This window comes from Jaculus jaculus, chromosome 2, assembly GCF_020740685.1.
Source record: "Jaculus jaculus isolate mJacJac1 chromosome 2, mJacJac1.mat.Y.cur, whole genome shotgun sequence".
Taxonomy (NCBI): domain Eukaryota; kingdom Metazoa; phylum Chordata; class Mammalia; order Rodentia; family Dipodidae; genus Jaculus; species Jaculus jaculus.
The window spans coordinates 11,795,816-11,819,970 of record NC_059103.1 but is presented as its reverse complement, the minus strand read 5'-3'; the positions used below and the strand labels follow the sequence as shown (position 1 = coordinate 11,819,970).

At 49.0% G+C, this 24,155-nt stretch overlaps 1 protein-coding gene across 1 annotated transcript in view; it reads right to left on the bottom strand.

The window, feature by feature from the left end:
- Positions 1-22,181, bottom strand: part of Ssc4d (scavenger receptor cysteine rich family member with 4 domains) — a 33,935-nt gene extending 11,754 nt beyond the window's left edge. The window contains exons 1-6 of the mRNA XM_045144700.1: positions 21,972-22,181; positions 11,979-12,268; positions 9,130-9,165; positions 8,671-8,976; positions 3,381-3,458; positions 1,505-1,819 (exon numbers count right to left, since the gene is read on the bottom strand). Of these exons, the coding sequence (XP_045000635.1) occupies positions 1,505-1,819; positions 3,381-3,458; positions 8,671-8,976; positions 9,130-9,165; positions 11,979-12,144 (901 nt within the window). The 5' untranslated portion in view covers positions 12,145-12,268; positions 21,972-22,181. The remainder of the gene's footprint in view (positions 1-1,504; positions 1,820-3,380; positions 3,459-8,670; positions 8,977-9,129; positions 9,166-11,978; positions 12,269-21,971) is intronic.
- Between the last annotated feature and the right edge of the window lie 1,974 nt (positions 22,182-24,155).

The following is a 24,155-nucleotide window of genomic DNA, read 5'->3' as shown; positions in this document are numbered from 1 at the left end:
GCTTTTGCTTTTCTTTGCATTTTAAAAAAAGATTTTTATTTATTCATTTGCAAGTGCCACTTTGTGCATCTTGCTTTATGTAGGTACTGGAGAATCAAACTCAGGTCATTAGGTTGTGTAGGCAAGTGCCTTTACTGACATCTCACCAGCCTGGTTTTTGCTTTTTAAATTTTTTATTTATTTTTATTTTTGGAGAGAGCGAGAGAGATGGAGAGACAGAGACAGAGAGAATTGGTGCACCAGGGCCTCAGCCACTGAAATTGAACTCCAGGTGCTTGCGACACCCAGTGGGCATGTGCGACCTTGTGCTTGCCTCACCTTTGTGTGTCTGGTTTATGTGGGATCTGGAGAGTCCAAACATGGGTCTTTAGGCTTTGCAGGCAAGCACCTTAACTGCTAAGCCATCTCTCCAAACTTTTTTTAAAAATTATTTTACTTACTTACAAGGAGGAGGAGACAGAGCAAGAATATGGCCACAAACAGATTAATGTGGCACTTGTGCATCTGGCTTTATGAACCCAGGTCATTAAGCTTTGCAGGGAAGCATCTTAACTGCTGAACCATCTCTTCAGTCCAAGCCTGCCTCTTAATTTCTGAAGATACCTCCCAAACTTTCTGAGGATCCTGGGGAGAAAATACTGTTAGTGTTTCCCAACTCCAGAGAGCTAGCTGCGCAGGTGCCTTAAAGCTAGGCAATTCTGAAGTATCGTGGAGGGGCAGGAGGACTCCAGAATATTGTTGCTTTGTTTTGAAATATTCCATGAAGAATACATGGAAATTGCTATAAAATTCTGGCGGTATTAAAATACTACAGTATTGTCACATAGCTACAGATGTGGTGAGGAGTGCTATTTTTATATTTATTTGTTTGTTTTTCGAGGTAGGATTTTGCTCTAGCCCAGGCTGACCTGGAATTCACTATGGAGTCTCAGGGTGGCCTCGAACTCAAGGCAATCCTACTACCTCTGCCTCCCGAGTGCTGGGATTAAAGGCGTGTGCCACCATGCCTGGGCCTGTATTTATTTATTGTATTTTATTTATTGTTTGTTTTGTTTTGTTTTTGTTTTCGTTTTCCAAGGTAGGGTCTCAGTAGCCCAGGTTGACCTGGAATTCACTATGGAGTCTCAGGGTGGCCTCGAACTCCCGGCAATCCTCCTACCTCTGCCTCCCAAATGCTGGGATTAAAGGCGTGCGCCACCACGCCCGGCTCTGTATTTTATTTATTTATTTGCAAGGTGGGAGAGAGAGAGAAAGAATGGGCATGCCAGGGCCTCGAGCCGCTGCAAGCACACGCCAGATGTGTGCACTGTTTTTGCGCATCTGGCTTTCCACCGGTACTGGGGAACCGAACCCCGGGTCGTTAAGCTTTGCAGGCCAGCACCTTAGCCGCCGAGCCACCTCTCCAGCCCCTCAGCGCCCTTCTAGGGAGACGGGGGCAAGGTCTGCGCCGCAGGGGTCGCAGCCGAGCGCGGCCCTCCCCGGGGCTCCGCACGCCCCAGCGCACCTGCGCAGAGCGCGCCCGCGTCCTCGTGGTGGCCGCAGTTGTGCACGCCCCAGCCCAGGCTCGGGCAGGCCGCCAGGCGCGCCTCCCCGCCTTCGCACTGCACGTTGTCCAGTAGGATGTGGCCCGTCCCGTAGCCGAAAAAGGCGTTGGTGGTAGCGGCCAGGGCCGGGCCGCAGCCCAGCTGGCGGCAGACCACGGCGGCGTCCGGCAGCCCCCAGTCGTCGTCGCACACCGTGCCCCACAGGCCCCCGTGCAGGATCTCCACGCGGCCCTGACACGGGCCCGCGCCGCCCGCCAGGCGCACGCTGCCCTCGCCTGGCGGTGGGGAGAGAAAGGGGGCGCGGCCAGGAGCGTGACCCAGGGCCACCAGGCTTCCACCTGTCCCCTCCCCAACCTCGCTCCCCACCAATCCCATCCCCAGCAGTGCACCACACCGCCACCGCGCACCCGCGGGCCCTCAAATCCAATCCCCAGCCCGAAGCTGCTAATCCGCCCACCCCCACGGCATCACCGCGGTTGATTGGGGGGGGGGGGCTCAGGACAGCCACATTAGAACCTGTCACTTCTGCCAAAACCCTTTCTTTCCCTTGTCCCTGCTCTCCTAGACATCTAGAATGTGGTCATCATGTACTGTCACACACCCCCCCCCAAAAAAAGAAACCTCACTTTTCAAGATGCCCATGTCCCTGCTTCCATGAGTCCTCCCTGATCTGGTAAAGAGGCTCCTTCCGGCTCCCTCACCTTTATTGTCGCTCCAAAGAGGACCCTTTCCTTCTATCTATCTATCTGTCTGTCTGTCTGTCTATAATTATATTTATTTATTTATTTGTTATTTGTTTATGAGAAAGAGGGAGGGAGGGAGGGAGAGAGAATGGGTGCGCCAGAGCATCTAGCCCCTGCAAATGAACTTCAGATACATGCTTCACCTTGTGCATCTGGTTTATATGGGTTCCAGTATAGTTGTCTCAGGGTGGCCTCAAACTCACAGTGATCCTCCTACCTCTGCCTCCTAAATGCTGGGATTAAAGGCGTGCGCCACCTCGCCTGCCTTCCTTCCTCCCTTCCTTCCTCCCTTCCTTCCTTCCTTCCTCCCTCCCTCCCTCCCTCCCTCCCTCCCTCTCTTTCTTTCTTTCTTCTTTCTGTTTTTTAAAATATTTTGGGCAGGTGGTGCACACGTTTAATATCAGCACTTGGGAGGCAAAGGTAGGAGGATTGCCATGAGTTCGAGGCCACCCTGAGACTATGTAGTGAATTCCAGGCTAGCCTGGGCTAGAGTGAACCCTACCTTGAAAAATGAGAAAAATATTATTATTTGCCAGGCATGGTGGCACACCTTTAATCCCAGCACTTGGGAGGCAGAAGCCGGAGGATTGCTGTGTGTTCGTAGCCAGCCCAAGACTACATAATGAATCCCAGGTCAGTCTGGGCTGCTAGAGCAAGACCTTACCTCCAAACACCAAAATAAAATAATTCATTTGCAAGGAGAAAGATGGAGGGCAGAAAGACAGACAGACAGAGAGAGAATGGGTGTACCAGGGTGTCTAGCCACTGTGAACAAACTCCAGATGCATGCACCACTTCATACATCTGGCTTTATGTGGGTACTGGGGAATAGAACCTGGGTCGTTAGGCTTTGCAGCAAGCACCTTAACCACTGGGCCATCTCTCCAGCCCCGGGATCTTTCTCTCGTTCTATGTCATCGCAAGCATCCACTAGACGACCTTCCAGGCTTCACCCCTCCCCCAGCCCCCAGCCACTGCTCCCTCCCTTCCTCTGGCTTCCACTTTGGAATCCTTGTCTATCTTCCTGCCACGGAAGTTAGAAGGATGGGATCTTTCTAAGCCACGTGCAGTTGACCTCATCACTCTCACTTACCTTTCCCGTTCTGGAGAGTTGTAGGGGGCACTCTGCTGGTTAACACCCTCTTTGTTGGAGGCTGTGTGTGCAAGAACTCTAGAGAGGAAGTAGGGAGGAAGTAAGGTAAGAGTGCATAAAACAAAAAATAACAGCGGGGAGGGGCTGCTGGAGAGATGGTTTAGCAGTTAAGACATTTGCCTGCGAAGATGAAGGACCCAGGTTCGATTCCCCAGAACCCCCGGACCCACACTAGCCAGATGCACAAAGGGCACATGCATATGGAATTTGTTTGCAGTGGGTCTCTCTCTGCTTACAAATAAATAAATAAAATTAAAAAATAATGTAAAAGAAGAAGCTGGATGTGGTGGCTCACACAGCACTTGGGAGGCAGAGGTAGGAGGATCGCCATGAGTTCAAGGCCACCCTGAGACTACAGAGTGAATTCTAGGTCAGCCTGAGCTAGAGTGAAACTTTACCTTGAAAAAAAAAAAGAAAGAAAGAAAAGAAAGAAAGAAAGAAAAAAGAGTGTGAGAGTCATGTGCCTAAATCCTTAAGGTGCCTGCCTCCAGGCCCAAAGCCAAGAACCCTGGCATAATGAAACCACCAGAATTCCTTTTTTTGGAGGGTGGGGTTTCGAGGTAGGGTCTTCCTCTAGCCTAGGCTGACCTTGAATTCACTGTAGTCTCAGGGTGCCCTCCAACTCACAGCAATCCTCCTATCTCTGCCTCCCAAGTACTGGGATTAAAGGTGTGCACCACCACGCCCAATTTATTTATTTATTTATTTATTTCATTTTTTGTTCTTCTGAGGTAGAGTCTTACTCTAGGTCAGGATTTCCTGGAATTCACTAGGTAGTCTCAGGGTGGCCTTGAACTCATGGAGATCCTCCTACGAGTGCTGGGATTAAAGGCATATGCTATTATGCCTGGCTAAATGGTAACTTTTTTTTTTTTTTAATCTGTGTACCAGGACCTTCAGCTGCTGCAAATGAACTCCAGATGCACGCATCTGGCTTACGTGGGTGCTGAAGAATTGAACCTGGGTCTTTAGGCTTTGCAGGCAAGCGCCTTCACCGCTAAGCCATCTGTCCAGCCCTGTTTTATTTTGTTTTGAGACAGGCTATCCTGTAAACCCACTCTGGCCTCAAACTCACTGTAGTCCAAGCTGGCTTTCAAGTCCTGATCCTCCTGCCTCCACTTCCTATGTGCTGGGTTTACAAGTTTCTTAAAGGCCTTTATTTATTTATTTTTCGTGTATATGTGTGTAAGGAGGTGCATGTGCATGAGGCCAGAGGTCAACATTGGACGTCTGCCTCTGTTGCTCTCCAACTTAGTTTTTTCTGGTTTGGTTTTTTGGAAGTAGGGTTTCTCCCTAGCCCAGGCTGACCTAGAATTCACTCTGTAGTAGCAGGGTAGCCTCGAACTCATGGCGCTCCTCCTACCTCTGCCTCCCAAGTGCTAGAATTAAAGGCATGTGCCACCACACCCGGCTTTGACTTAATTTTTTTGACACAGGGGCTCTTCCTGAACCTATCTCACCGATTTAGCTAGACTAGCTGGCCCCTGAACCCCACGGGCTCCTTGTCTCGGCCTCCCAGCACACCTGGCATTTTACCTGGGTGCTCAGCATATGAATTCAGATTCTCATGCTTGTGCAGCAAGCACTCCGCCTACTGGGCCATTTCCCCAACCCCAAATCCCAATTATTTATTTTGTTTTATTTATTTGAGATAGAAAGAGGCAGATGGAGACAGAGAAGGAGCACTCCAGGGCCTCTAACCACTTCACATAAACTTCAGATGAATGTGCCACCTTGTGCACGTGGCTTACGTCAGTGCTAGGGAATCAAACCTTGGTCCTTAGGCTTTGCAGGCAAGTGCCTTAACCACTAAGTCATCTCTCCAGCCCCCCCCCCCCACAAATCCCAGTTCTTGTTGCCATTCATATCCTTGTGGAACTTATTAGAATATCAAATTCTCAGGCCACACTCCAGAACTCCAGAATCAAAAATTCTGGTATAGGGCTGGAGAGATGGCTTAGCGGTTAAGTGCTTGCTTGTGAAGCCTAAGGACCCCGGCTCGAGGCTCGGTTCCCCAGGTCCCACGTTAGCCAGATGCACAAGGGGGCGCACGCGTCTGGAGTTCGTTTGCAGAGGCTGGAGGCCCTGGCGCGCCCATTCTCTCTCTCTCCTTCTGTCTTTCTCTCTGTGTCTGTCGCTCTCAAATAAATAAATAAATAAATAATTTAAAAAAAAATTCTGGTATAGAGCCACAGTCTGTGTTATCATGAACCTTGCAGGTATTAAAAATAGAACCACTATGGGCTGGAGAGATGGCTTAGCGGTTAAGGCACTTGCCTGCAAAGCCAAAGGACCCGGGTTCAATTCCCCAGGACCCATATAAGCCAAATCCCCAAGGAGGCACATGTGTCTGGAAGTTTGCTTGCACTGGCTGGAGGCCCTGGAATGCCCATTCTCTCTCTCTCTCCCTCTTGCTGCTCTTTCTTTCTCTCTCTCAAATAAATAAAAATATTTTGAAAACAGAAGCACTGGCTGGGTGTGGGGGCACACCCCTTTCATCCTCGCAGTCCAGAGGCACAGGCAGGAGGGTCACTGAGAGTTTGAGGCCAGCCTGGAACTGCAGAGTGGGGTTCAGGTCAGCCTGGGTTCGAGTGAGACCCTACCTCAAAACAAGCAAACAAAAAAACAGAACCACTGACCCTGAAAACTACATAACTGTCCAGCCAGGCAAGATGGACCCCTAATGCAACACTGCCATGTCTGTTTAGTTATATTTTGGACTTGAGGCCCATTACACAGAAGGGAATTCATGCCTGGTACTGAACACCTGATCAAAATGCTTATATCTGGGAAAGTTATAAGTTTCAGGGGAGAAGAAGCTAGTATTGTTTGGCCCAATGGTTATATCATGCCAACCAAATTGCTCTCTAAATAGTCCTGCTTATGCCCAAGTGGTGGTTTGATTCAGGTGTCCCCCATAAACTTAGGTGTTCTGAATGTTAGGTCCCCAGCTGATGGCAATAAAGCCTCCTAGAGGCAGGGCTTATGGGTGTTATAGCCAGTGTCCCCTTGCCAGGGTTTGGCACACTCTCCTGTTCCTGTTGTCCACCTGATGTTGGCCAGGGGCGCGATGTCCACCCTCTGTTCATGCCATCGTTTTCCCCTGCCATCATGGAGCTTCCCCTCGAGTCTATAAGCCAAAATAAACCTCTTTTTCCCCTAAAGCTGTTCCTTGGGTGATTTTTGCCAGCAATGCGAACCTGATTGCAACAATTAGTGTTGCTCTCACTTTGGGTTCGAGAAGCCTCTCTTTTCAGATGGCAGTGACTATTGGGGAGACTCAACATTCACCAAAGTGCTGAAAGTGACAGTTGAGTGTTCGGCACTAAATGAGACATCTCTATCGCACCCTCCAGTTTAGGGACCATTAGGAGATTATGAAAAGAATGTAAGAGCCAGAGGAAGGGGAGGAATGCTTTGGAAGGCTGTCTTACAGACACAAAGTGGTCATTGAATTCAGGACCTCACAGCAGCTGTGGGTGCTTCATGACCTGCATAATATTGTGCCCATCAATATGTCATAGATGGCTGGGTGTGGTGGCGCATGCCTTTAATCCCAGCACGCAGGAGGTAGAGGTAGGAGGACTGCCATAAGTTTGAGGCCACCCTGAGACAACACAGGGAATTCCAAGTCAGCATGGCCAGAGTGAGACCCTGCCTCGAAAAAGCAAAAGCCAAAAAAAAAAAAAAAAAAAAAAAGACATCATCAGGGGCTACAGTGTTTGCCTGCAAAGTCTAACAACTTAAGTTCTATCCCCCAGCACCCACATAAAGCCAGATGCGCAAAATGCCACAAGCATCTGGAGTTTGTTTGCAGTGGCTAGAAGGCCGGGTGCACCCATTCTCTCTCTTTGCCAGTCATGGTGGAGCACGCCTTTAATCCCAGCACTCGGGAGGCTGAGGTAGGAGGATCATTCTAAGTTTGAGACCAGCCTGAGACTACATAGTGAATTCCAAGTCAGCCTGGGTTACAGCAAGCCCCTACTTCAAAAAAGAACAAAAAACAAAAGACAACAAATGAAAGAATGGGGACTGGAGAAATGACTCAGTGATTAAAGGTGTTTGCCTGCAAATCCTTCTGGCCTGGGTTTCAATTCTCCACCCACCCACATCAAGCTGGACAGGCATTCAATTGCAGCTGCAAAATAACCTTGCACACCCACACACACACACACACACACACACACACACACACAAATAAATAATGTTTTTAAAAATCCCCACGGAGGGATGGCTTAGTGGTTAAGGCATTTGCCTGCAAAACCTAATGTCCTGAGTTCAATTCCCCACTACCCGTGTAAAGCCAGATGCACAAAGTGGTACATGCATCTGGAGTTCCTTTGCAGTGATTAAAAGCCCTAGAGTGTCCATTCTCTCTCTGTCTCTCTGTGCTTACAAATAAATAAAAATATCAGCCTGGGCTAGAGAGGAAGACCCTATGGAGATTATGATCAAAATGTATCATGTAATATGTATGAAAATTGTCCCCCGCAAAAAAAGTTAAACTGGGCCTAGTGAATCACACCTTTAATTCCAGCACTTGGGAGGCAGAGGTAGGAGGATTGCGTGAGTTCAAGGCCACCCTGAGACTACATGACTACATAGTGAATTCCAGGTCAGTTGGGCTAGAGCGAGACACTACCTTAAAAAATAAAAAAGCCACCAAAAGCAAAGTAACAGAAAACGGCCTGCGACATGGCTCAGTGATAGACCATCTGCTTAGTATGCATGACGCCCTGGGTTCAACTCCCAGCACTGCAAAGGAAGGGGGCTAAGCTGGGGGTATCAAGCCCCACAGAAAGAAATGTTGCTAGTTTTCTTTGGGTCCAGTGAACCAGAAGACCCCCTGGGCACTTCTAGCTTCAGGCCAGAAGCTTGCCGCAATTTCTTTCTTATTTTTAATTCTTATTTATTTATTAGAGAGAGAGAGAGAGAGAAATAGAGAATGGGTGCGCCAGGGCCTCCAGCCACTGCAAACGAACTCCAGATGCGTGCACCCCCCCCACCCCACCTTGTGCATCTGGCTTTATGCGGGTCCTGAGGAACCGAACCTGGGTCCTTTGGCTTCGCAAGCAAGTGCCTGAACCGCTAAGCCACCTCTCCAATCCCCTTGCAGCAATTTCTGCACGGAACAGCCAGACCCCTAGGAATGGGAAATCCTTCCATTTATGTCGCGCCCCCCCCCCCAACCGCGGCAGACTCCCCACGTGGATCCCCGATCTCTGCTCACCGTCACACAGCACAGCCACGTCTTCATAGTGAAAGCAGTTGTGGACGCCCCAGCCGTGACTGCCGCACTCGCTCAGCGCAGCTTCCTGCCCTCGGCACTCCACGTTGTCCAGCAGAATGGGGCCTCGGCCTTGCCCGAAGGCCAGGGGCCGGGGCACGGGCAGGGCCAGGCCGCAGCCCAGCTGACGACACACCACGTTGGCATCCACCACGTCCCAGTCGTCGTCGCAGACGCTGCCCCAGGAGCCGCTGTGCAGGACCTCCAGGCGGCCCCGGCAGCGGCTCGGGCCCCCCACCAGCCTCAGCTCTGTGAAGAGGGGGTGGGCCAAGCTGGCATGAGCGCATCAACATGCCCACCTTGCCAGGAAGCCACGGGAGCCCTGTGTGAAATTTAGGTGGCTGGGCAGTGCCAACGCGCTGGGGTGCCAGGGGGCATGTGAGAGGGAGGGGCAGAACCTACCTGGAAAGGGCAGTGGGCTGGGCTGCAGGGCGCTGGCTGAAAGAGAATGAAGGAGAGAGAGGTTGGGTCTCTCTGCCCAGTCTGTGCATGTCCGCGGGCCCCTCGGACATCATCATCATCATCCCCTCCTCTCGGGTTCCTGCTTTGCCAGAGCCTCCTAGCCTCTTTTCTGCCCATCTCTGCAACCTGTCTGCCTCTCTCCTTCCCCACCCGTCCATAGGTCGCTGTGCAATTTCTGTCCCACGCCTGTCTGGCTCATTCTAGAGCAAAATCCTTCAAATACTCCTGGCTACCTGGGACTCCCGGCCCCTAAGCTTTCCCTATAAAACCTTCCCCTGTCTTTTTATTTTTGTTGTTGTTTGTTTGCTTGCTTTTATTTTTGTTTGGTTTGTTTGCTTTTTTTTTGGTGTTTTTTTTTTTTCCTTTGAGATAGGGTCTCACTTTCGCCTGGCTGTATTTTTGTTTAATTTTAATTTTAATTTTTTTGAGGTAGGGTCTTGCTCTAGCCCAGGCTGACCTGGAATTCACCATGGCCTCGATCTCATAGCAGTCCTCCTGCCTCTGCCTCCCAAGTGCTGGGATTTAAAGGCATGTGCCACCACGCACGACCTATTTTTACTTTTATTGTGGGGGGTACATGTAGCCCAGGCTGGTCTACAACTTCTCTATAAAGCCCGGCTCAGCCTTGAACTCTTAATTCTCCTGTTCAACCTCCCGAGTGCTAGAATGAATCTCACATTTTTCTTGTCTCCAGGTCTTCAAACTCTTCCTTTCTGGATAATCCCACTTATTACAGACTTATAGATGGCTTAAGACGCAGTTTACATTCCCTTCCCATAGAAAACTTTGTTGGCGGGTTAGAGAGATAGCTTAGTGTTAAGGTGCTTGTCTGCAAAGCCAAAAGGTGGCACATACGCCTGGAGTTCATTTGCAGTGCCTAGACGACCTGGCGCACCCATTCTTTTCTCCCTCTCTCCCTCTCTCTCTCTCTCTCTCTCATAAATAAATAAGAAAAAAAAGTTCAGAAAAAAAAGAAAACTTAGCCAGGCGTGATGGTGCACGCCTTTAATCCCAGCACTCCGGAGGCAGAGGTAGGAGGATCACAGTGAGTTTGAGGCCACGCTGAGAATACATAGTGAATTCCAGGTCAGCCTAGGCTACAGCGAGACCCTACCTCAAAAACCAAAACAAAACGAAACAAAATTCTTGTTAGAGCTCTCAGATAGCAATGGTATTTCCACTAAATCACTGGGCACTGTGCCACTTCATTCAGAACTTCCCACCTGGTGATGTGGCAATAGTAATATCCTCCCTTACTTCCTTCACAGTGCTAGGAATCTAACTCAGGGTGTATCAAAAGTGAGGGAGGGCTGGAGAGATGGCTTAGCGATTAAGTGCTTGCCTGTGGAGCCTAAGGACCAGGGTTCGAGGCTCGATTCCCCAGGACCCACGTTAGCCAGATGCACAAGGGGGCGCACGCCTCTGGAGTTTGTTTGCAGTGACTGGAGGCCCTGGGACGCGCTCGCTTGCTCTCGCTCTCTCGCTCTCTCTATCTGCCTCTTTCTCTATATATGTCGCCCTCAAATAAACAAATAAAAATAAACAAAAAAAATTTAAACAAAAGTGAAGGGAGCGCTGTACCACTGAGCCACGCCCCTAGCCCCTCACTGGGGATTCTAGGCAGGAGCTCTACCACTGAGCCACGCCCCCAGCCCCTCACTGGGGGATTCTAGGCAGGAGCTCTACCACTGAGCCACACCCCAGCCCCTCACTGGGGGATTCTAGGCAGGAGCTCTACCACTGAGCCACACCCCCAGCCCCTCACTGGGGGATTCCAGGCAGGAGCTTTGCCACTGAGCCACGCCCCCAGCCCCTCACTGGGGTATGCTAGATGGTAGCTCTACCACTGAGCCACACCCCCAGCCCCTCACTGGGGGATTCTAGGCAGGTGCTCTACCACTGAGCCCCACCCCAGCCCCTCACTGGGGGATTCTAGGCAGGAGCTCTACCACTGAGCCACACCCCAGCCCCTCACTGGGGGATTCTAGGCAGGAGCTCTACCACTGAGCCACGCCCCCAGCCCCTCACTGGGGGATTCTAGGCAGGAGCTCTACCACTGAGCCACACCCCAGCCCCTCACTGGGGATTCTAGGCAGGGGCTCTACCACTGAGCCACGGCCCCAGTCCCTCACTGGGGATTCTAGGCAGGAGCTCTACCACTGAGCCACGCCCCAGCTCCTCACTGGGGGATTCCAGGCAGGTGTTCCAGGTTCAGTAAAGACCTGTCTCAACAAAACAAGACCTAAGAGTGATGGAGAAGGGCAACCAGCACCCTCTGCTGGCCTCCTCACATATGTGCACTGGCACATGCTATAGAGGGATCTGGATTCTTTTTGTTTTTTTTTTTTTTTGGTTTTTCAAGGTAGGGTTTCACTCTAGCCCAGGCATGTGCCACCACACCGGGCTCTTGGGATCTGAATTCTTGTTTGTCTGGCTTGAGAAAGAGTCTCTCTATGTAGCTGAGGCTGGTCTTGAACTCCAGATCCTCCAGGTTCCCTGTCTCAAGCACTGGGGTTACAGGTATGCAACACCATGCTCAGCCTCCCACCATGGTTTGCAGCTGAGGGAGCTGAGAGTCAGAAAGATGTAGCAAGGAGCTGGGCGTGGTGGCGCACGCCTTTAATCACAGCACTCGGGAGGCAGAGGTAGGAGGATCGCCGTGAGTTCAAGGCCACGCTGAGACTACATAGTGAATTCCAGGTCAGCCTGAGCTAGAGTGAGACCCTACCTCAAGAAACCTCAAAAAAAAAAAAAAAAAAAAGTAGCGAGGGTTGGCTGGTAGCACTCACCTAGTGGAAAAAGAAGGAGGAAGGACAGGGCTGGGGGAAGAGGGGGAGGAGCAGCGCCCCCATCTCCTGGCCTCCAACCCCTGTTCGTCACATCTGGCTGAGGGCCAACTCCCATCTCTGCCTCCTTGTGTGTCCAGACAGTGGATGGCTTTTCAGGGGGTGCCATGAAGGATCCACGGACAAGTCACAACTGGAACATCTGGAATTCAAGATCCTCAAGGTTTACTTCCAGCTGGAAGGGCCGGGCCAACTTCAGAGGGAAAGGACATATCCACTTCAAGTCGACATTCCTAATGGAGGCAATGGCAGGGGCAAGAGCTGGTAAATGAGCAACAGAGGTGGTGTGGGCTGGGGAGGTGACTCAGCGCTAGAGCTCCTGCCTAGAATCCCCCCCAGGGAAGGGCTGGGGGCATGGCTCAGTGGTAGAGCTTCTGCCTAGAATCCCTCAGTGAGGGGTTGGGGGCGTGGCTCAGTGGTAGAGGTCCTGCCTAGAATCTCCCCGGGAGAAGCAAGGATCATGGCTCAGCAGAAGAACTACAGAACATGTCTCTAGGGCTGGAGAGATTGCTTAGTGGTTAAGCACTTGCCTGTGAAGCCTAAGGACCCCAGTTTGAGGCTTGATTCTCCAGGACCCACGTTAGCCAGATGCACAAGGGGGCGCACGCGTCTGGAATTCATTTGCAGTGGCTGGAGGCCCTGGCGCGCCCATTCTCTCTCTCTCTCTCCCTCTCTGCCTCTTTCTCACTCTGTCTGTCACTCTCAAATAAATAAATAATTTTTTTTTTTAAAAAAAGGAACATGGCTCTGGGTTCTAATCCCTAACCCACAAAGGGAGGGAGAAAAGATGGGAGCACAGACGTGAACCAATGAGAAGTTGGTTTGGCTGGAGCCACAGCTGTCTGGGAAGGACAAGGAATGGAAGATGAGGCTGACTCAGCTATAACAGTCCCAATCCATGAGTTTATCTCTAGAGCTTTGTATTTCATAGTGTGGTATTGGGGTTATGCTTAAAACAAATGTTAAGGGGGTCCAGTAAGATAGCTTAGTGGGTAGCAGTGCTTGCTGTACAAACATGAGGATCCAAGTTCAAACCTCAGCACCCACATAAAAAGTAGGGTGGTTTTGGAGAGATGGCTTAGTGGTTAAGGCGCTTGCCTGTGAAGCCTAAGGACCCATGTTCTCCTCTCTAGATCCCACTTAAACCAGATGCACAAAGATAAGGCAAGTGTAAGGTCGCCAAATACCCACTAGATGGCGCCAGCATCTGAACTTTGATTGCAGTGGCTGTCGCCCTGGCGCCCCAATTCTCTCTTTCTCTCTTACTCTCTTTTACAAAAAAAAAAAAAAAAAAAAAGTTAGGTGTGTGTGCTAGGGAGATTGCTCAGAGGTAAAAGGTGCTTGTTTGCAAAGCCTGCTGGCCTGGGTTCAATTCCTCAGTACCCATGTCAAGTCAGACACACAAAGTAGTGCATGTGTCTGGAGTTTGTTTTTAGTGGCACGAGGCCCTGTTGCATCCATACTCTCTCTCTCTCTTTCTTGATCTCATAAATAAATAAAATTATTGGCGGGCAAAAGCAGAGTTTGGGCATGCATGCCTCTAATCCAGCATTAAAGGATGGAGACAGGAGGATCACCTGGGCTCAGTGGTCACCCAATCTAGCTGAAAAAGTCGAGCTCCAATTTCCTTTTTTTTTTTTTTTTTTCTTTTCTGAGGTAGGGTCTCACTCTAGCCCAGTCTGACCTGGAATTCACTATGGAGTCTCAGGGTGGCCTCGAACTCATGGTAATCCTCCTACCTCTGCCTCCCGAGTGCTGGGATTAAAAGTGTGCACCACCACGCCCAGCTTTTTCGCTCCAGATTCAATGAGAAGCCCTGTCTCAAGGAAATAGGGCAGAAATGCCACAGAAGAGGGCACCCAATGTCCTCCTCTGGCCTCTGTACTTGTGCACATGGGGTCTGTGCAACCACACACACATGTACATATACCACACACCCCAAAACAAAATACAAGTGTTAGGGTTAAAACAGAAATGTTATGCCAGGCGTGGTGGCGCACACCTGTAATCCCAGCCCTCTGGAGGCAGAGGTAGGAGGATCGCTGTGAGTTTGAGGGCCGCCTGGGTCTACAGAGTGAGTTCCAGGTCAACCTGGGCTCCAGTGAGACCCTACCTCAAACTCTCCCTCCCAAAGAAAAACAGGTAGGGTGGGGAAATGGGGAAGATAAATGATAACGCTTGCAGCTGTGTATCAAACAATCTAATTAGGGATGAAGAAGGAGAGGATTATGGGAAAATAGCAAAGTCTATCTCAGCAGGCTGTCCAACCAGCTCCCAAGGAGCATGCTCAAGGTGCCCTGCTCTTTTTCCTAGTAAACTTCCCAACTTCATGGGTACTTACATCTTCATACATATTCCTGTGGCCAATGCAAATGTTTGTCACAGACTGAATTGTGGGTAAAGAAAGCTTCTGTGCAGGGCTGGAGAGATGGCTTAGCGGTTAAGGCATTTGCTTGTAAAGCCAAAGGACCCAAGTAAGCCAGATGCACCAGGGGAGCGCACACATCTGGAGTTCATTTGCAGTGGCTGGAGGCCCTGGCACGCCCATTCTCTCTCCCTATTTCTCTGTCTCTGTCTCTCTCTCAAATAAATAAATAAATAAATAAATAAATAAATAAATAAATAGATAAATAAATAAATAAATAGATAAATAAATAAATAAAAAAGAATGCTTCTGTGTATTCCAGGAAGGGGACCACCACCCCAACTGCTGGAGGGGAGAGTAGAAATGGTAGACCAATACTTGTAAGTTCAGTTATAGCCTTATTTATTTATCTATTTACTTATTTATTTATTTAGAGGGGAGAGAGAATTGGTGCACCAGGGTCTCAGCCACTGCAATTGAATGCCAGATGCTTGCGCCACCTAGTGGTCATGCATGACTTTGTGCTTGCCTCACCTTTGTGCTTCCGGCTTCAGTGGGATCTGGAGAATTGGACATAGGTCCATAGGCATTGCAGGCAAGCACCTTCCTTAAATACTAAGCCATCTCTCCAGCCCAGCTACAGCCTTTGTTTTTTTTCCCCTCAGCTTGGTATGCACTCCACTCTAGAGAGTGACTTTACTTCCCAATTTCATATTTTCTTTCTTTTTTGGCTTTTCGAGGTCGAGTCTCACTCTAGTCCAGGCTGACCTGGAATTCACTATGTCACTATGTCGTCTCAGGGTGGCCTTGAACTCACAGCGATCCTCTTACCTCTGCCTCCCTAGTGTTGGGATTAAAGGTGTGTGCCACCATGCCCCGCTAAAATGTGTAATCCAGGCTGGCCTTGAACTTCTGATCCTCCTACCTCCCCCTCTTCAGCAATTTCCTACTGGCATGTGCCACCACAACCACCAGCTATTTTCATATTTTCCTTGTTAAAAATACGCCTTGACTACTTGCTCATTGCACTTGTGTCCCAGGTGAATTCTCTGTGCACAAGAATCAAGATAGCTAAGGCACTTAGGATCAGAGAGAATGCGGGGGAAGTATATCTTATCCCGTGTCTTTAAAAACAATTTTTTAAAATTCATTTCTTTGAGAGAGAGCGAGACAGAGGAAGAGAGAAAGGAGAGGGAGAGAGAGAATATGGGTACACCAGGGCCTTTAGCCACTGCAAACAAACTCCAGACACGTGTGCTACTTTGTGTATCTGGCTTACATGGGTTCTGGGGAATTAAACAAGGGTCGTTAGGCTTTGCAGGCAAACACCTTAACCTCTAAGCCATCTCTCCAGCCCTCCTCCTACCTTCAACACTGTGTACTATGGGTGATGCTTACTTAGCACACTTAATGGGGAGGATATATGTATACATTTATTGTTTTAAAAATATTTATTTTTATTTATTGAAGCGAGATACACAGAAATAGGCAGGTAGAGAGATACAGAAATAGGCGGGGGGGGGGAGAGAGAGAGAGAGAAAGAGAGACAGAGAGAGAGAGAGAGAGAGAGAGAGAGAGAGAGAATGGGTGCACCAGGGCCTCCAGCCACTACAAACAAACTCCAGACACATGCACCCTCTTGTGCATCTGGTTTACATGGGTCCTGGGGAGTCGAACCTGTGTCCTTTGGCTTTGCAGGCAAACGCCTTAACCGCCAAGCCATCTGTCCAGCCCGCAGTTATTGTTTTACTGTGTGGCGAGGGTGGGTGTTTTCTTAGGGAGGGATTGTAGTATGAGTGGATGTCCCCTAATAGCTTCCGTTTTATTAAAGTTTCTTAGATTTCCAGCTGCCTGGCTGGCAGAGGTCCTGTGGGCAGATGCTAGGATCCAGCCCTAAGGTATGTTTGGGCGTGGATCTGGAATTCCAGCAAAAAGATAATGCTGAGTGCTGGAGCTCCACCTGGGGTTCCCCAAATGTGCTTGCTTATGGGGGGTCATGGTTGCTTTTCTCTCTGTGTGGATCCGTGTAAGAGAGGCCACCTTCTTCCGCCATTAGGGAACTTCCCCTGGATCTGTAAGCTTCAAATAAATCCTGCTCCTCCCATAAACTGCACCTGCTTTGGAGGCTCGACCAGGCAACGTGAAGCTGACTGCGACTGGAAGTTGAACCCAGAGCTTCACACACGTCAAGCAAGTGTTCTACCTCTGAGTTATAGCCCTAGCCCCTTTGTTTGTTTGTTTGTTGTGGTTGTTTTATTTTATTTTAGTTTTTCTTTCTTTGTTTTTTGTTTTGCTGTGTTTTGTTTTTATTTTTTGAAGTAGGGTCTCGCTCTAGCCCAGGCTGACCTGGAATTCACTATGGAGTTTCAGGGTGGCCTCGAACTCATGGTGATCCTCCTACCTCTGCCTCCCGAGTGCTGGGATTAAAGGCGTGCGCCACCACGGCTGGCTATTATTTTATTTATATGTGTGTGTGTGTGTGTGTGTGTGTGTGTGTGTGTGTGCATGGGTGTGCATGGGTGTGCATGCATGGCACATATGTGGAAGCCAGAGGACAACATCAAGGTGTTTGAGGACAACATCAAGGTGTTTGTGCTCCACCTTCTTTAGACAGGGTCTCTTTCGGCTGCAAACGAACGGCCAGGCTGCAAAGGGACATCAGGCTAGCTGGCCTGGGAGCTTTGGATTCTCCTGGCTCCTACTCCCAGTGTGGTCATTGCATTGGGATCACAGATGCATGTGCCACAGTGCGTCTGGCTTTACACGGATGCTGTGGAATTGAACCTAGGCTGGTGGTTTTCCAAGCATCTCTCTACCCGGGTTTGCTTTATTTATTTTTAAAATATTTATTTATTTATTTGAAAGAGAGAGAGAGAGAAGGAGGGAGGGAGGCAGACAGGGACAGAGTGAGTATGGGCACATCAGGGCTTCCTGCCACACACAATGGCCTGGATATCCATGACCTCACAGTGCCTGGCACTACCTACACAAGACCATCATAATAGGAGGAAAAGATCAGGACATCAAAATAAAAGAGAGTCTGATTGAGAGGGGGAGGGGATATGATAGACAGTGTAGGTTCAATGGGGAAAGTGGGGCAAGGGAGGGACTTACCATGGGATATTGTTTACAATCATGGAAGTTGTCAATAAAAAATAATTAATTTATTTCAAAAACATTTTTTATTGGGCTAGAGTGATGGCTTAGTGGTTAAGGTGCTTGCCTGTAAAGCCTAAGCACCCAGGTTCAATTCTCCAGTACCCAAGAAAGCCAGATGCACAAGGTGGTGCATGCATCTAGAGTTTGTTTACAGTGGCTGAAGACCCTGGTAGGCCCATTCTCTTTCTCTCTCTGCTTCTTTCTATCTCTCTCTCTCAAATCATATATATATATATTAAAACAGAAAATGCCTTTAGCGGCTGAGCTACCTCCCCAGCCCTGTTTGTTTTTTGAGATATGGTCTCCCTCTTACTAAGTTCCTCAGGTTGGCCTTGAACTCTAGTTGAGACAGGTCTTGTGCTTTTGAACTTCTTGCTAATGCCTTCCAAGAAATTGAGATTATAGGCCTGTATCAGCACAACTAGCTCATTGATTTTTTTTTTTCTTACAGTTTCTTCTATTTATGACAAAAGTTTCCAGGCTGGAAATATGTATTAGTGGTTAAGGGGCTTGCCCGCAAAGCCAAAAGTCCCAGGTTTGATACCCTAGTACCCATGTAAGCCAGATGCATGAGGTAGTGCATGTGTCTAGAGCTTGTTTGCAGTGGCTAGATGCCCTGGTGTGCCCATTCTGTCTCTCTATCTGCCTCTTTCTCTTCCTCTTTCTCCCAAATAAATGAACAAAAATAGTTTTTAAAAAGTTTTCCATTTACTGGAGCAATATACAGGTTCCTGGGACTGGGGAAATGGCTCAGCCATTAAAGGCACTTACTTGTAAACCCTGCTGCTCCAGGTTCAGTCCCCAGTATTTACATAAAGCCAGACATACAAAGTGGATACATGTATCTGGAGTTCATTTGCAGAGGCAGGAGACCCTGGTGTGCTCATTCTCATAAATAAATAAAATTGTGTGTGTGTGTGTGTGTGTGTGTGTGTGTACAGGTTCCCTTTAAAATGAATGTAAAGAGCCAGGTGTGTGAGGCCCTTGGTTTCCCACCAGGAATAAAGGGTAGGACTTTATTGCTGAAGACTCCACATACTTGGCTGCAAGGTCACTGACAAATCTTGCTGGAGCTGAGCTGAAAACCTCCTCCATGTAGACCAGCTGACAGAAAGCTGGAAAAAGCCACATTGCATGCAGTTCAATGGGAGAGAGTGAAATCACCAGTGAAGATACTCAACAGTGGACACTGCAAGCCTTATATTTGGCCACCCAGGCCAAATGAGCCAATGGGTGCAATAGTGGCACATCTGTTATTGGGGAAACCAACTGCCATCAAATTTGACTGGAGGCCCACACCATGGGAGGGAATACATTCCTGATACTGAAAACCTATAACAAGGGTAGTCTTGAGCCCTAGGGGTGTAACATCTGCTGCTGTCTGGCTAAATGTATATACTATGCTCACTAAACTGCCCAGTAAACACTTCTCTTAATGTTAATACCCATATGTTAATGCTATTCTCACTTTTGGTTAGAGAACCTTCTCTTCAGATGGCAGTGACCTTGGGATAGCTCAGAAGGCACCTTGGTGCTGCGAAGAAGTGACAGAGGAGTGCTCAGCACTGAAACATCTCTATCACACCTTCCAAGGCTCAGGGTCTATTGGGGAAGAGGTGGCGGAAAGAACGTAAGAGCCAAAGGAAGGGTAGGACTCCTTACAACGCATTCCTCCAGACACAAAATGGTCTGGATATCCATGACCTCACAGTGCCTGACACTACCTACACAAGACCATCATAAGAGGAGGAAAAGATGATGACATCAAAATAAAAAAGAGAGGGGACTGGGGAAATGGCTTAGTGGTTATGGCATTTGCCTGTGAAGCCTAAGGACCTGGGTTCGATTCCCCAGGACCCATGTAAGTCAAATGCACAAGGGGCACATGTGTCTGGAGTTCATATGCAGTGGCTAGAGGCCCTGGCGTGCTCCTTCTCTCTGTATGTCTCTTTCTCTCTCATAAATAAATAAAATATCTAAAAAAGAGAAACTGAGTTGGGGAGAGGGAAGAAATTACCATGGGATATTGTTTACAATTATGGAAGTTGTCAATAAAAATAAATAAATAAATAAATAAATAAATAAATCATGGAAGTTGTCAATTAAAAAAAAAAAATGAGCCCAGCATGGTGGCACATACCTTTAATCCTAGTGCTCAGGAGGTGGAGGTAGGAGGATCACCATGAGTTTGAGGCCACCCTGAGATTACATAGTGAATTCCAGGTCAGCCTGGACCAGAGTGAGACCCTACCTTAAATAAAGTAAAATAAAAAATAAAATGAATGTAAGCTCTTTGTGGTGGCACAAGCCAAGGACCTCAGCATGCAGCAGACGGAGGTAAAGGGATCAAGAGGTCAAGTCTAGCAGGACATGGTGGTACGTGGGTCTGGAGTTCATTTACAGTGGCTAGAGGCCCTAGTGCACCCAGTCTTTCTCCCTCTATCTGGCTCTCAAATTTAAAAAACAAAAATTAAAATTAAAAAAAAGCATGAGCTATCATGCCTGGCTATTATTGGTAAGATGGTTTTGTGTGGGACTTTGTTTGTTTTTGTTTTGTTTTCTAAGTAAGGTAGGGGCTCTCTCTAGAGTAGGTTGACCTGGAATTCACTACGTCGTCTCAGGCTGGTCTTGAACTCACGGCGATCCCCCTGCCTCAGCCTCCCGCGTGCTGGGATTAAAGGTGTGTGCCACCACGCCAGGCTTGTGTGAGACTTTTAGAGCTCAAGGTGCCTAGGACATGACACCTCTCCTCTGAGGACCCATCTCCCCTTGCCCACGGTGCCCATCTCTGCCTGCCTTTGCCTCCACCCTGGCACGCAGGCGGTGTGGCTGGGCAGAGGGTGAAAACAGATCTGGATGTAGACACAGGGTTTTCAACACACCATTCATGGGGCCCAGGACAAGCCCCCGGTGGAATAATCACCTTTTGTCCTCTGTCTGCCTGGCCTAGGGACAGCTGGGACACGGGAACTAAGAATTGTACGGGGGAGGATAAGCGCCAAGCCGATCTGTGCTGGTTGGGGACCCGGTTTTCTGGGCTACATCCTTGACTCCCAAGCCACCTACCTCTAAGGCCGCTCTTCCTCCACCTCCAGCGGGATCACTCCCCACCCAGAGGGACAGATGACTTCCGAAAACCCTGCCACAAATCCTCAGGGGCTCCCACGATATTCCCTGCCACTCCAGTCCAGGAGGCAAAGAGAAAGAGCATTCCTTTCCCCATCATGACTTGCAGGGTCTTCAAATCCCCGGCAGGCTGACTGCGGCGACCTCACAGGTTCCGAGAGGAGCTGGCCTCACCCTTCAACTCCTTCTTAACTCCTCCACACTGCTCCTAGGACTCTTATTCCCTGGGGACCTCAGCCAAAGGAGGCTTGTGAGTCCCTCTCCTAGGTGGCTAGGGTTTTTTGTTGTTGTTGTTGTCTGAGGTTGGGTCTAACATAGCTCAGGCTGGCCTTGAACTCCTGATCCTACTGCCTCCATCTCCCAAGTGCAGGGATTATATGCGTAGGGCACCTATTGCCCTGTTTGTCTAACTCTGGTTAGAAGCTGCTGAGCCTTGGTGGTTTTTATTTATTTTTCATTTTTTGGTTTTTCGAGGGAGGGTCTCGCTTTAGCTCAGGCTGACCTGGAATTCACTATGTGGCCTCAAACTCACGGTGATCCTCTTACCTCTGCCTCCCGAGTGCTGGGATGAAAGGCGTGCGCCACCACGCCCGGCGAGCCTCAGTGTTTTTGTCTATAAAATGGTGCCATCCCCTTACCTGTCACGATTGCTGCCGGATTAAAGGTTTCACTCAGTGTCTGCCCCCCCGTAAGTGTGGTAGCTATGAATTACGAATATCACCTTCCTGTATCTAGACTGTGGAGCCTCAGTGGCAGGAGCCAGATCTTGCTCACTGGTAGCACCTGGTACAAGGCACTCAAGAAAAGGTTTGTGGAATGACTGAGTGAAGTTCTGGACTGAAGCCCTTGGAAGGAGTCTGAGAAGCAAAAATGTTATCTCAGGCTGGAGAGACGATGGCTTAGCGGTTAAGACGTTTACCTGCAAAGCCTAAGGACCCAGGTTCAATTCCCCAGGACCCACATAAGCCAGATGCGCAAGGGGACACATGCATCTGGAGTTCATTTGCCGTGGCTGGAGGCCCTGGCATGCTCATTTTCCTTCTCTCCCTCTCTCTCTAGTTACCTCTCCCAAATAAATAAATAAATTTTAAAAAATGAAATATTAAAAAAATGTTCTCAGGGGTTATGAAGGAGAGTGGAGTTTCAAAGGGAAAAGTAGGGGGAGGGAGGGAATTACCATGGGATATTGTTTATAATCATGGAAGTTGTCAATAAAAATAAAATTAAAAAAAAATGTTCTTTCACACACACATGCGCACACACAAGCAAAAGTGAAGGGCTCGTACCTGTAGGAATGTCCTTGGCTCCTTGTGTTCTTTTATCAGTTTAAGTTCCAATCACTTTCTCTTCCCTGGGAAATTTAGGAGACGGGAGGGTCCCCCAAATATAAATCAACAACACAGATCTTTTCTCTCTTCTTCCCGAAGCTGGGAGGAGAGCAGGAGCAGAGTCCTTGTCCATGGAGCCCCTTGGTGGCCCCAGCCTGTCCCCACCCGACCTCTGGGGCAGCGAGAGGCTAAGGGGAGCGAGGTGACTTGCAGAGCTGTGACCAGCCCCAGAGGACGGGCACCAGGTGGAGGAGGAGTCACCGGCCGGGAGCTCCTCCTTCCTCCCCTAGCCCTTGCCCCTGGACTCAGGTTGCAGAGTCCTGGATAGGTCTCCACCACTTTGCAGGGCAGTGGAACATCCCTGATGGGAAGTTCTGGAAGTTTGGGCTACATAGTAAGGTCAAGGCTGTCCTGGGTGGCATGGTGAACTACCTCAAAATAAACAAATAAATGCAAAAAAAATCAATATTCACCCGGCCCTAAAAGTCGTGTGTGTGTGTGTGTGTGTGTGTGTGTGTATGTTTTTTTTTTTGTTTTTTTTTTTTTAGGTAGGGTCTTGCTCTAGCCCAGGCTGACCTGGAATTCACTATGGAGTCTCAGAGTGGCTTTGAACTCATGACAATTCTCCTACCTCTGCCTCCTGAGTGCGCCCCCACACTCAGCAAACATTTTAATTTTTTTTCTTTGGTTTTCTGTGGTAGGGTCTCACTCTAGTCCAGGCTGACCTGGAATTCACTGTGTAGTCTCAGAGTGGCCTCGAACTCATAACAACTCTCCTACCTCTGCCTCCTGAGTGCTGGGATTAAATGTGTACGCCACCACACCTGGCTCTTAATTTTAATTTTTTTTATTTCCATTTATTTATTTGAGAAAGAGAGTGAAAGAGGCAGATATGTAGAGAGAATGGGCATGCCAGGGCCTCCAGCCACTGCAGACAAACTCCAGATACATGCGCCACCTTGTACATCTCGCCTACATGGGTCCTGGGGAATTGAACCTAGGTCCCCTGGCTTTACACACAAGCACCTTAACCGCTGAGCCATCTCTCCAGCCCTTAAAAAATATTTTTTAAATTTACTTGCATTTGTGTGTGTGTGTGTGCACGCATGTGCACATATGTGTACCAGGGCCTCTTGCTTCCCCAAGGGAAAGCCACACATATGCATTGCTTTGTACATCTGGCTTTATGTGGGTACTGGGGAATTGAACCCGGGTCATTGGGCTTTGCGGGCGAACGCCTTAACTGCTGAGTCATCTCTCCAGCCCTCCCCAGTCCCTGTTTTACCAACTCTTGCCAGGACCGAGGTGGTAGACAGCTGACTAATCTTCATCCTTCCCCTCTTCCCAGTACTTTTGCAGCCTCCCTCCCAAAGGGCAGCATGCCAACCTAGTACCTTCAGAATTCTGCCCAGTCCTCGTCCCCAGCCTCCAAAGCTCACCCGGCTGGCTTCAGTGACTCTGAGCATCTCCCCTGCCCTCTCACCCTCAAGTGTCTTTTCTGTCTGTTGACTCTCACAGCTGCCTCTACTCAGACAGAACTTCTTTCCTACCTCCCATAAAATGAATCAACTGAGCCAAGTGTTCCTCAGATGAAATGGAACCAATTAAAGAATTTGTCCCTTGGGCTGTGGGAAATGGCTTAGGTGTTAAAGGCATTTGCTACTAAAGCCTACCATCCAGGCTTTGATTCCCCAGTGCCCACAAAAAGCCAAACGCACAAAGTGGCGCGTGTGTCTGGAGTTCGCCTGCAGTGGCTGGAGGCCCTGGAGTGCCCATGAGCTCTCTTCTCTCTCTGCTTGCAAATAAATAAATAAATAAATATTTTTAAAAATTGTGTCCATTGGAAGCCGGACACGATGGTACATGCCTTTAATCCCAGCACTCGGGAGGCAGAGGTAAGAGGTTCACCATGAGTTTAAGGCCACCCTGAGACTACATAGTGAATTCCAGGTCAGCCTGGGCTGGAGCGAGACCCTACCTCAAAAAGAAAAACATTTAGTCCCTTGGGCTGGAGAGATTTTTTTTTTTTTTTTTTTTTTGGTTTTTCAAGGTAGGGTCTCACTCTAGCCCAGGCTGACCTGGAATTCACTATGTAGTCTCAGAGTGGCCTCGAACTCACGGTGATCCTCCTACCTCTGCCTC